Source organism: Aulonocara sp. 'chitande type north' Nkhata Bay, linkage group LG16 (assembly GCF_057382095.1).
Source record: "Aulonocara sp. 'chitande type north' Nkhata Bay isolate Kocher_YH1m ecotype deep benthic linkage group LG16, A_spYH_male_GT1.1, whole genome shotgun sequence".
Classification (NCBI taxonomy): domain Eukaryota; kingdom Metazoa; phylum Chordata; class Actinopteri; order Cichliformes; family Cichlidae; genus Aulonocara; species Aulonocara sp. 'chitande type north' Nkhata Bay.
In genome coordinates this window covers 31432185-31444037 of record NC_141359.1, presented here as the reverse complement: position 1 = coordinate 31444037, position 11853 = coordinate 31432185, and the positions used below count along the sequence as shown (strand labels likewise).

General features: G+C 37.2%; 1 protein-coding gene across 3 annotated transcripts; it reads right to left on the bottom strand.

Moving 5' to 3' along the window:
• Positions 1 to 450: 450 nt before the first annotated feature.
• spopla (speckle type BTB/POZ protein like a) lies at positions 451 to 11453 on the bottom strand. 3 transcript variants are annotated; one of them, XM_086265775.1, is made up of 13 exons: positions 11258 to 11453; positions 11051 to 11157; positions 10004 to 10085; positions 7673 to 7790; positions 6665 to 6786; positions 6147 to 6298; positions 5917 to 6044; positions 4749 to 4926; positions 4105 to 4160; positions 3869 to 3991; positions 2675 to 2817; positions 2519 to 2572; positions 451 to 1982 (listed from the first exon to the last, which is right to left on the bottom strand). In XM_086265775.1, exons 4-13 carry the CDS (start codon positions 7748 to 7750, stop codon positions 1838 to 1840), a joined length of 1179 nt encoding a protein of 392 aa, XP_086121901.1. In that variant the 5' UTR covers positions 7751 to 7790; positions 10004 to 10085; positions 11051 to 11157; positions 11258 to 11453; the 3' UTR covers positions 451 to 1837. The 3 variants fall into 3 exon arrangements, with proteins under 3 accessions (XP_086121901.1, XP_086121900.1, XP_086121899.1); XM_086265774.1 differs by having other exon boundaries at positions 11051 to 11453; XM_086265773.1 differs by lacking the exon at positions 11051 to 11157.
• Between the last annotated feature and the right edge of the window lie 400 nt (positions 11454 to 11853).

The following is an 11853-nucleotide window of genomic DNA, read 5'->3' as shown; positions in this document are numbered from 1 at the left end:
TCAGCGAGCTGCTGATGAAGACTTCTCTTCCAGCAGAAAAGAGCGGCCTCACATTCACTTTAATTAGGGCTTGTGCCAAGCATTCACACATAAAATAGGGGGGGGGGGGGAAAGCACGTCTTTTATGTGCTGAACAAAGGTTCAACATTTAACATGGCACTATGCTAATGCAGTTAAAGCACATTTTCTTTTGATTATCACAGTGGTGTTGTTGTCTAATTATTCTTTTTTTCCAAACGAGAACCCCTCAAAAAGAAAAAAAAAAAAAAAAAAAAAAAAAAAATCACCCCAGCCTGATACCTGCACCCATTAGTGCAACCGTTAAAAGAAACGGTGTGGATAATAACCGTCCTTCCTTAGACTGAAATCTCTTCATGAGCTCAACATTCTCCAGTTAAAAACATATTAAAAAAAAACAAACAAACAAAAAAAAAACAAACCCTAGGCCACTTCAGACTGCTGGAAAATGTTTTAATGGGTTAATGCAGGCATTCTTGCAGACAACAACTTCATCTTTTTGTTTTTTTCTTTTTTTTGCTTCCAACATTTCAACATCTCAACATGACGCTGAATGATGAGTAATATCATGTAAAAATGATGCTACTCGTAATTTACAAAATCCTCTGAAGTGTCTGTCACGCCACAACATACAAGACGGACCGAATAAAAAATGACAACCCCTCATTCAAACACAGAACAACATTGCCAGTAGAAGTGATGCTCAGCATCCTACAGATATCCAAGCATGTTAGAGGAAGATTTTGCACATACTCAATTAATTTTATTCTGCACAAATATGTCAGATAATTGCAGAAAAAAAATGGTTAAAACAAAATTGGTACTTGGACACTTTCTTTTGACAATAACATGACCATGCATTAGTCTCTCCACTTTTAGTTAACCACAATATATTGAGAATATATAATATTTGCATGTTGGCAATACTAAAGAAACAAATTCTCAAAATTGAATCTATAACAGTTCACAGACGTATGATCTGGAAAAAGTCATTCAAATGGGAGACTGAGTAAATATGTCCATATACTTCCAATGTTTTAATATATTAGGGCCAAAGTACAGACACTTTTGTCTTACATGTTTCACAAGGATCGACACTGTCTTCATAATGGCAGATCACTATTTCCCCCCACAAATACGCAATAGGACACACTTTCTTGTACATTGGTCTTTTGAAGATGGTTCAACTGTCATTTACATAGAAATGGTGCCATCAATATGGGGCATACACATCTTTTAAAAAGTGTAAAGAACTGACCTTGCACTGAAAGTGTTCATGCTTTTTAATGTCTAGTCACAAAACGGGCTAAACATTACAAATATATAATATTTCCCATTTAGTTAAACCTTTGTTACGTTCCTATAGAACTCCATATCAAAATGACTATTCATGGGAACTAGTGCAACCTGGAGGAGGCCTGGTCTTTGTGACAAGGCAGGCACAGAGTAAAATAGACAAAGTACTCCAGAGCAGCTCCAGAGCAATGGCAGATATATTAAGGCCATTTTGAAAATTACAGGAAAAATAAAACTGTAGCAGAGAGCTTGACTTGCTACCCAGTCTGAACAGAATTCAGTTCGGGCAGCAAAGCAAGCAAGCAACACCGAGTGAACCAATTTTTTTTTCCTCCCCCCAGTCAATTGATGTCAGTCTTCCACGTGCCAGCCTCCCCCACATCCCTGGCCAGAAAGCCCCACTCTTCTTTATTCAAGTGTGTTCAGTTTTGGTGGAAATAAAGAGTGGTATCCTTGCTAGTCCTTCTTTTTTGTAAACCCATGCTTCACACCTCCAGTAAAGTCCTGGGACACAGTCGGGCAGTCAAGACTGTTTTAGGCGCTTCCTGGGAAGACCGAAGGGTGGGCACTGTGCTGAAGCCAGGGCACGAAAGGCTTCGGCTACCAAGTGAGGATGGGACTGGATCATTGACTTCCAGCCTGCAGTCTCCATTATATCTGTAGCATGACTGTAAGCACATGCAAAAATGAAGTCAGATACTCAGACATGATAATCTGCACATTAAAAACCAATAAACATAAATGAGATTGTAATGACAAAGCAAATAAGTGGGATTTGATTTGTGAGTTGTATGCTAAACTTGAAAAAGGGCCATTAGTGCTTTCCGCACACATGCATAAACTAAAATTAATAGAGCGGTGGAATGCGTCGCGCTGTGAATACAACAGAGAGAAATAAGCTTAATATTTCAAGGTGTCCTGTAACACTGCACTACATCATCTGGAAGAGAAGTAAGAAAAAAAAAATCTTCCCACGGCAACCACCTGCATTCTTTTTAAAATTCTACAAATATTCCATTTCCAGGGTTTATCCAGGAATGAGTCTATTAATAACTTGGATACAAAGATATGGAGCTTCAAACTGAAAAGGCAAATAGCACTCTGTCTACCTGGGCTAAAACAATGAATTCTAATGCATCTGGTTGGGGAAAGAGATAAGAGTGTGGTATTAATCTTGTGTCACATATATCAGCTAATTACATACTTGCTATTCCAGTTCTTTCCATCTTTACAGCCCAGCTGTCTCAGGACACTGCACCTATGGCAAGGAGATAAAAAGGTAAGCATTCAGGGCTGGTAAACAGAAATGGCAGCAGGAATTTATCACTGGAGTTTTTTTTTTCTTTTTTGCGATACTTGCCTGTTGATAAAATCTATGGCTTGTGCTTTGAGCTGCTCGGCACTGTGCAAGTCAGCCAGGATGAGGGTGTCGGCCACATTCTCCACTGAAAGGCTGTTGCACAAGGCCTCTTCACACATAACCTTTAAACGCTCAAGAGCATACTGGGGTGGAGGTGATGGAACGAGGGGGGGAACACAGAGAGCAGCGATTATAGTCTACACGTTAAATAAATGCCGGTGACTTACGGTTTTATCACAGTTAGTGCAAATGCACATTAAGGCTACGGATGCAATCATTTACTGGAATGGATGACTCAGCAATCCTAATAGAAATGGAGAAAAAATGACGAGGATCCAAAATGCTGAAGCAGAAGGCTCTCTAATAAGCATTTTAAAGAAAACTAAAAGCACTACCTTGCAGTTCTATGCCTCTGTCGACCAGTAGAGTTGCAGTTTACATCCAGTTTAAACTTATGAGTTATGTAAGGGAGAATGAAGAAATTTGTGTTGTGTTTACAGTACAAGTGTGCAAAAACTCTATGTCCTCATACTTGGAGATGCTTTACCATTAGAGGTGATTACAATAAAGGAACCATTAAACATGTTGAGAACAGATGTTTACGGGAATGACAGAAAGCTCACTCAGTACAGTTTTGATTCTTCTAACAGTTTATCCTTTTCCAGCTACACAATAACAGCCCTAGACGAAAATATTAGACAAATCAGTCTCAACACAGAAGAGAAACCACATCACCATATCAGCAACCTTAGTTAAATCAGCCCTTTAAAGTTTGAAAAGCTGCCTACAAGTATGTGTTTGGAAGCACACACTGTGGATGAGCACATCCCCCCCCATAAATACATAAATAAATAAAGGTAAAAAATACAGACTACGACGGCTAACAGCTACATAATTACAGAACTGACCGCATTAGCCCTTAAGCCTCATTGACTTACATATAGTGTTGCATATTCCATTCACTGAACAGCTGGAGGCTTCAAACGCTCACAAGGTACACTACTGTCCATGACAATACTGCATACAATTACCATTTCAGCTTTACAGTTTCACTCTTTAAGTTACTAGTGAGTTAGTAACTGAATACAATGCAAAGCAAGACCATAAGACTATAAGGTTAATTTTCTACTTTTACAAGAGAAACTGGCAGTAGATGTCTGGTCAAATAAAAGCATAATCTCACTGGGCACTTACTTTATCTGCAGCTGCCAGCAAATTGTCTGCCATTTTCTCCAAATTTGGCGCTTTGCCTGTATAGATGAAGCCCATCATTTCCTTAAAGACATCAGGATCCACATCACTGATGTCAACACGGTTCTGCAAATTTAGACGGCTTTCTTTAGTGCACAGAACCTAGTATGTATATATACACAAAAGCAATAACAGTACTGAAAGGATTTGCTGAGGATGTGACAAAGTTTTACTCCTACCTTTTTACTCTCCTCCATTTCATGTTCAAACATAGCATTAAAAACTGGTGACCTCGCTGCAAAAAAAAAAAAAAAGCATAAAAATATATATTAAAAAATATACACTTTTGACATTTACCAATGACTCGTCAACAATATTGAGCACATTAGCAAAGCAAATAAAAATGTCTTAATTCATCCAGGAATATAAGCATCAATGTCACATAAGGAAACAGCACATAAATTACTAAGCTCTTAGAAGACAGATGTAAAAAGTCCACAAATATCTATACTATTAAAATAAAATGCTGCAAAATTTATATTGCTGCCACTTTGTTAGCACTTCCTCTTTGAGCACTGAGGCTTCCACCATGTCTAATGAAGATGAACTAGGGAGCAGAGCCAGCCTCTCAATCTCCTGAATCTTACAGTCATCTGGGTCAAGCAGGGCCAAGCAGGGGTAGTGGTGTGGATTAGCACCCACTGCAGAAGTAGGCCGCTACAAATCAAGCCATGAACACAGACTGCTCGTAGTCTTTCGAGGTACTTATAGCTCTCCACAGAAGCTGTTCAGAGGCGGCACAGATGTGTCTGTCTTGGCCCATTTTGAGGGCTTTTCTCTGAGTTGTTACAAACTTAAGTTGTGGAGGCCAGGGAGGTCTTACCTGCAAGGATGGATTTGTGGGCTTTGAACTCCTGCCCTCCCACATAGAGGCTGCAGTCTGTGAAGCGTGAACACTCCCACAGGTTCCCGAGGTCATCAGACAGCTGACACTCTGGTACCTTCAGCATGTTCATGTTAGACTGGCCTGAAATGTTAACAGAATCCTGGACAACACTAACCTGTATAGCAGAGAGAAAAAAAAACAAAAAACAAACAAACTAAAGCTGTTGTATCAAGTCAAAACATGCTAACAAATCCAGCAGCAAATATGTAGCAAACATTTAGCAGCCAATATGTGTTTGATTTCTTTCTTTTTAGTGTGTATTATCCAGACTAGGGAACCTACAATTAGGATGGCAAAATGCTTGAAAACATACAACCACTTAAATCCAAAATTAATTAACTTTGCTGACATCCCTAATTGATGGGAAGAGACAGTTTGTCTTTAATTTGAATGCAATTTATTTATCAAAGTGGCAATTTCTCTGAAACTGTTTAATCCTTCTGGAAACGCCGGCTGGCAAATTGTAATCCTAGCAATACTAACTCAATTGCACGTACATGAAAATTCACTGCCACCTCACTTAACTTGTCCCTTGAAAGAAGATTTCAGTAGATGTTCATTCTTCTTGACACACCAAATTCAATTATTTCAGAAAACAAGATCCAACACAAATGATGTGTGATGGGGGAAGCATTTCTTTTGCCAACAGTTCAATGTCATTTGAAGCAAATCCTAACAATAAGTTGCACCACAGCATGCACTCAGGTGTAATGTGGTCATGTCAAGAGCTCTAATCCATTAAAAGGTCGCAACATGGGTGTAATTAAGTTCATATAAGAGTGGTCTAATGTTGAAGACTTCATTTAAAATTTAACATAACAAATGAATACTTTATAAAGCCATATATAACACAACAACTGGTACAAAAAAAAAAAAAAAAAAAAAAAAAAAAAGAGAAGACAACCAGGTTCTTTCCACTAGCCAAATGTTAGTGGAAAGAACCCAATATGAATTTAATCGCTTACAATTTTTACAATCGATAGAACTTTTGACTGCAATCGAGTAGAGAAATTGTGGTTCATGTCATTTGTAATGTTGCTAAATATAATGACCAAAAAAGACAAAATGGTAGCACTTTAATTTGAAGAATAAAAGGAAAGATTACCTCACAGAACAGGGTGAGCTTGTCATCTGGTAAAAGTCCATTGGCTTCATCAAGGAGGAAATCTCTCCGTATAAATTTTTTGAAGCCCCAGTCTTTGCCTTGGACAAATCTATATGCTCTTTGGCTTTCTGCAACCAAGAGGAAAAAAAAACAAAATTGCAGTCTTGTTATAGCTTTTACAAGTAGGGAATGAAAAGGAACCCAAAAAACACTCAAAATCCTGCACTCACCCATTGCTTTTGTCTCCTCTCGTTTAGCATTCAACAAAGAAAATTTGAACTTTGCTCTGACTTCACTTTTTGGACAGCTAACAAGAAGTAAATACAATGACAAATAATCTTTGCTTTCATCATCAAGTCCCTTTGGATTGACTCGCAGACACCTGCCAAGCGAACAGATAACACTGCACGTCAGTTATCATACAAACTTAAAACAGTACTGCGACGCGCCCTTAGGCGCAATTTTCATGTTTCTGAGCAGCTGTGTGTAATTATCACCTATGTGCAGAGTTCACATACTGAAAACAAATATACTTTTTATTGACATTCTGGTTTGTTCTAGAAAATTCTAGGAACTCAATCAGGCAAAAAATTTGATATAAATAGTAAAAAGCTAAACCATGTTTACATTTCCAAAACTCTAAAAGCTATTCAACACATCAGTGATTTTCATGGCCACAGAAACTAAAGGGAAGAAGAAAAAACAACAAACATCTAGCAGCAGTAAAAGGTTTATCTTGAGTACTAACCATTTCATTTTGTCATTAGGGCCAGAAGAGAAAGTTGAGCTCTTCAACACTTCTCCCATTTCCTCTCTGCAAAAGCTAAAGTTGTTTATGGTCCACATGTAGGAAAACTTCACAACTTTGACCTTGAACAAGAATAAGACACATACAGACCCATCAGACCCCTAATGTGAAACTTAACATACTCCCACAGTAAATTCTGATCACTTGGAAAGTGTCACTATGGGGAGAGAGAAAAAAAAAAAATCCCAAAAGATGTAAAATTGTAACATTAATGAAGACCAAATTCAATTTAGCTGCTGTTGTATGGTGTAATCTTTTGTATGCTGGATTACTGTTGATATTTAACAGCTGTGCCACCCCCGACCTCAGTAATAATATTCTTAGGAGAATAAAATACAGGAAAATATGATTTTAAAACTAACATTAAAAAAAAAATCTGCATTTAAAGTGGCAACCAAGAAGCTTTCATTTTTCTAATGCCTGTAGGGTCACTGCCTATTTATAATGAGATAACCTGATAATGATTTACTCTGCAATTTGCTTATTAAAGTACCAAAATATTTATATGCATGTTTATAATATTAGAAATACTGTGTCTCTGACAACATACTTGGGAGTAAAACGCTGTATTAAGTTACCCCAAATGTAAAATAAGCCGTTCTTACTGCTACAGCTTCACACTGTGTGCAAGAGATGAATTGACTTTTATTATCAAATGCAAAAAGTGGGTGTAGCCAGTTAGATGAGGAGCTGCAGGTGTCAGGCTACAGCCCTGCTATTCAGACTCAGCTATGTGCAGCATTTAGGAAGGGGGGGGGGTCAATATTTTTCTTTATTGCCCCCAGAATTTGGTGACCTGTAGTATTATATTTACCTTTATTTTTCATTACTACCAGTAATTACATGTGTATGAGATTGCCACTTTAAATACAATTATATAAAAAATAAAAATAGTTCTATCATTAATAGGTGCAGAAAAGAACAAAAAGAGTACTGTTGTGACCATACCTGTGTGTAACACCAGCTCTCTGCCACAGGTCCACTTGACATCTCCCCAGGAGGAGGAGGAGTGGGAACCCGTGACATCGCTGGCTCTGTGGTACCACTCACTTGCGTCCTTAAAGCACTAACATTACAAGAAAACAATAAACAACGAGTATTTCTCGAGAATTAAACAGCATAAAGTTTAGCTTTCATGAATCAGCCTGGAAACACATTTGAAACATGAGTAAACAAAATGAAAATGAAACCATCCTCATGTACAGTTAACTGTATTCTCTGTACTTTTCCTTTATGTAAAAAGTACCATAACTTGACAGCCAGTCACCCTAAAAGCACATCTCCAAAGTTTGAGTAAAGCTATAGTCAGCGTGATTTATTACAAATATGATTACAGCAAGAAAAAAAAGAAAAGCTTCAATGAAAACAGCCAATATTACATAACTAAATAAATCAAAAGGTTATCTTTCAGCAGTTGTGGCTGGCAAAAAAAGGGTCAAAACAATGTTGGCTGTTCAGAACAGGAATTGAAGCAGGATTTATAGTTCGTCCGAACTGTATGTCTAATGTTTGGACACCTACAAGACATGCCTCTCCACAAATTTCTGAAAAAAATAAAATAAAATTTTAAAAAAAAAATCAAGTGCTCCATACTATTTTTATAACAATGGCAAGATACAAATGCCATTTTTATTTCACTTATTCAGTGCATGTTTATGACAGCAATATACCAAAACCTACATATAACTGCTCATATTTATCAGAGCTGGATCACACAGTTTTATTTTTATTTTTCTCCTAACGTAAGATCATTTAAGTTCATATTTTCTTGCAGTAAGTTCAAAAGTCTCTAAAGCCCTGTGATCCTTATCACACTTTCTTGGAGTAAATTTCTATTAAAAATGATGAAACTGGTCATGTTTTTAGACAATTGGCAAACATCCCTAGCATTAATCATCTTTTGTACCTCCCTCCTACCATGTGCTACATAAAAAAATTAAGTAAAATTTCTTTAATTTCCAATATTTAATTTGAGCCCAAAAGTGTTCCAATTCTGAGACAATATCCAGTGTCAAAGGGCAAGCTGATGTCGCCATTTCCATGTTTTATAATACATTATACTAATAATGTAAACTTAATCTTAAATGCATAAATGTTTTACCTAAAAATGTTCTTGTACTCCTCTGTGTGTGTTATGACTTTGCTTAACCATAGCACACGATCATACATTATGTAGTTTTATCACCTAAAGAAAACATTTCGTTAAATAAAAACCAGCGGTCAGTGAATTTGCTGTAGACACAGTATGACTGAAACTGTTTTGGATTATTGTAGACTCCGATGAGACTTCTTTCTATGTCTCTATAAAAATATATCGTGATATGATTGCTATATCAATGCTATACATTTACACTCCCTACTCTGTTACTTTGGTACCTAAAAAATGGAGCTACTTCCACAATTTCCAAATAAGAACAGAACTTTTAAAAATTTCCAAGAAAACTGTTCCTGCTACAGGTGGAAATAGCAAACATATTTTACCTTCTGAGATTTAAAAAAAAAAAAAAAAAAAAAAAAAAAAAAAAAAAAAAAAAAAAAACACACTGCAAGTACAACCAGGCTAAGAAGGACGAGACAGCAGGCGCTGACGATTTCCGACTCAAAAGAAAACAAATGACTCCACCAAGCATCACAGGAAGACTTTCTGCTTGCGCTCCATATGACAGCAAGGGCAAACGGTGGATGGAAATCACTGACGCGCTTACATGGTGGAACCATGTAATAAAGAAATAAATAAAAGCTGGACCCAAGATGCAACATCCTAGGTGGAAGATTTTCTCCTTTATTCTGTACAGTATTGTACAGCTATGAGTTTATGTCACTGTAGTTATTGTTAAAATTTTCAGGAAAAACACTACCGAGCAACTTGTTTGCTTACAGCTAAATCATACTGTCACTACTATTGCACTATAAACGCTGCATTGTTTTAAATTAGGAAGTATGTCATCAGTGACAGTAGCTCACTGGAAAAGCAGAATGGAAAATGCTCATCATTTACTTGCACTTATAAATGCTGCTGCCTGCAAGCATCATTTAAACATCTTTCAGTATTTTTTTACCTTCTCTGTAATGTCAGAATTATCGCTATGGCAAATTTCCTAGAAATATTGTGATATAATTTGCAAGCTATAGCGCTCACTCATGCTAATGTGTATGTGCGGTTTCCAGTATAAAGCCTTGTATCAGTGCTTTGAGTAGTCAAACTGAATCTACACAATCAAGTCTGCACACATCTGAGCCTAGTGCCCTAAAGAGCAAGAACCAACTCCTTATAATCACCTCTTGAATGGTTGAAATGTACACAGATGGATGTTTTTAGGTTATCACTGGATCCTTCATGACCTTATCCTGATGTTACATACTAGAAAAAAAAAGGAAACAAATATTAGGCCTTGAATATAGAGCTGTTCAACCTATCTAGTAGTAACTGCAGAGCCCCCATGCTACAGAAGCATCTAGAAATGAAGAAAATGCTCATAACAAACCCGTCACATTTATCCCCCCCAAAAAGTCAAATTGAACCACAGGAAAGTGATTGCTTAAATAAATAAATAAAAATCAGTCGTGAATGCCACGTTATTAAAAACTGAGTGCAGCACTCACGACAACATACTGGTTATCCGGATGAGTAATTTAGGTTTGTAGTATTTTGCTAAACGTTAACGATAATTTAGGACAATTTATCGCTCGCCACATCCTTTAGGTGGCTGCTCGGCTGATAGGTCTGTGTGTTAAACTTAAGATTCACCTGCAACTTTCTTTGGCCAACACATTAGCTGGAGTTGTGCTACCTCGCCTGTAACACAACACAGATGATGCTATGCGGACTAACATTCAACTAGCTGGATTGCATTAGCTAAAAGTTACACCGCAGGAGTTGTATTGAGCCTCACAACTTACATTACCCAATACGGTTTTCCAGATGTAAACAAGTGTGACTAACAGTAAGTTAGTATGAAAAACATTAAAAAAATAAATAGCAAATAAAGCAACAGCTCAATGTTAGCTAAAGTATCAATACAAATTTCCAGACCATCATTTACGCCGCTTCACCATATGTCGTCATTTAACAACAAACTTGCTCAAATAAGAACAGTAATAAAAGGGGAAGCATCATATTTTAGATATTTATCGATTTTATGTTCAATATGTATGTAGCTAACCTTTTCATTAGCAAGCTTAACTTCACTTTAGCAGACCGCAAATACGGCGAATAGTCATCAGCTAGCACACAACATGTTAGCAATAAATCTGTTCGCATGTTTCCCAGCACACTTAGATCAGTTGTATTACTTCTCATCTGCGACACAAAATAACTAAAGATACCTCAAGTTGATTCCGTGCCGTGTTGTTTAGACCCCGCATTAGCCGGCGTGAAACAAAAGGGCCTTCGCTGAGACAGGATGCTACCTAACGAAGCGCTTTGGTTCAGCCTGCTGGTGGGAAAACAACATCGGCTAACTAGCGGCTAGCTAGCTAATCTCTACACTGGCTGCTGGCAAAAAAGTTTAAAAAGACGTGGTGACTGCGTACCTCTCAATTTCATACTCCCACATATATCGAATAACGCATAAAGCTTTGTATTACACCTGCTCCTTTCACGGTCCGTCACTTTGAACTCTTTTTCATTCAGTCTCTTTACAAGGTTTCTTTGTCTAATTTATATCTCTGCTAGCTTACATTTGTCTAGCTGGCTGGGGTAGCTTGAATGGCTAGAAAATATAGCTACTGCGCAGGCGCGAAATTTGGATAATGTCCACAAACTGATCATGTCTTCCTCCATCTCAACTATAATAATACTAATAATAATACTACTACTACTGCTAATAATAATAATAATAATAATAATAATAATGTTCCCCTTTCAGCTAAACTTTGATCTTAAAAACTGAAAATAGCAGTGGTTACTCTGGAGACTAGATAGACCTATTGATTAGGCTATTCAGGCAATAGGATTACAAACATACACAAATACACACACACATAAGTGTGAATCTTTGCCATTTTGAGACACTGGATAGTATAGTACCTCATCAGCATCCACGTGGACTTATAATACTTATTTTAGATCAAGTAACTTGTAAGTTCCATGTTTGTAATTGGGTTCTTGAGACCTGGATTACAAGTGT

Bases quoted from the DNA above. Each gene is read 5' to 3' on its own strand.
- spopla (XM_086265774.1), bottom strand. From the start codon at position 7,750: ATGTCACGGGTTCCCACTCCTCCTCCTCCTGGGGAGATGTCAAGTGGA. The intron at 6,787-7,672 runs GTATGGTCACAA...TTCTTGTTCAAG, and splicing joins AGAGCTGGTGTTACACACAG to GTCAAAGTTGTGAAGTTTTC. The intron at 2,573-2,674 runs GCAAGTATCGCA...TCCTTGCCATAG, and splicing joins GCCATAGATTTTATCAACAG to GTGCAGTGTCCTGAGACAGC.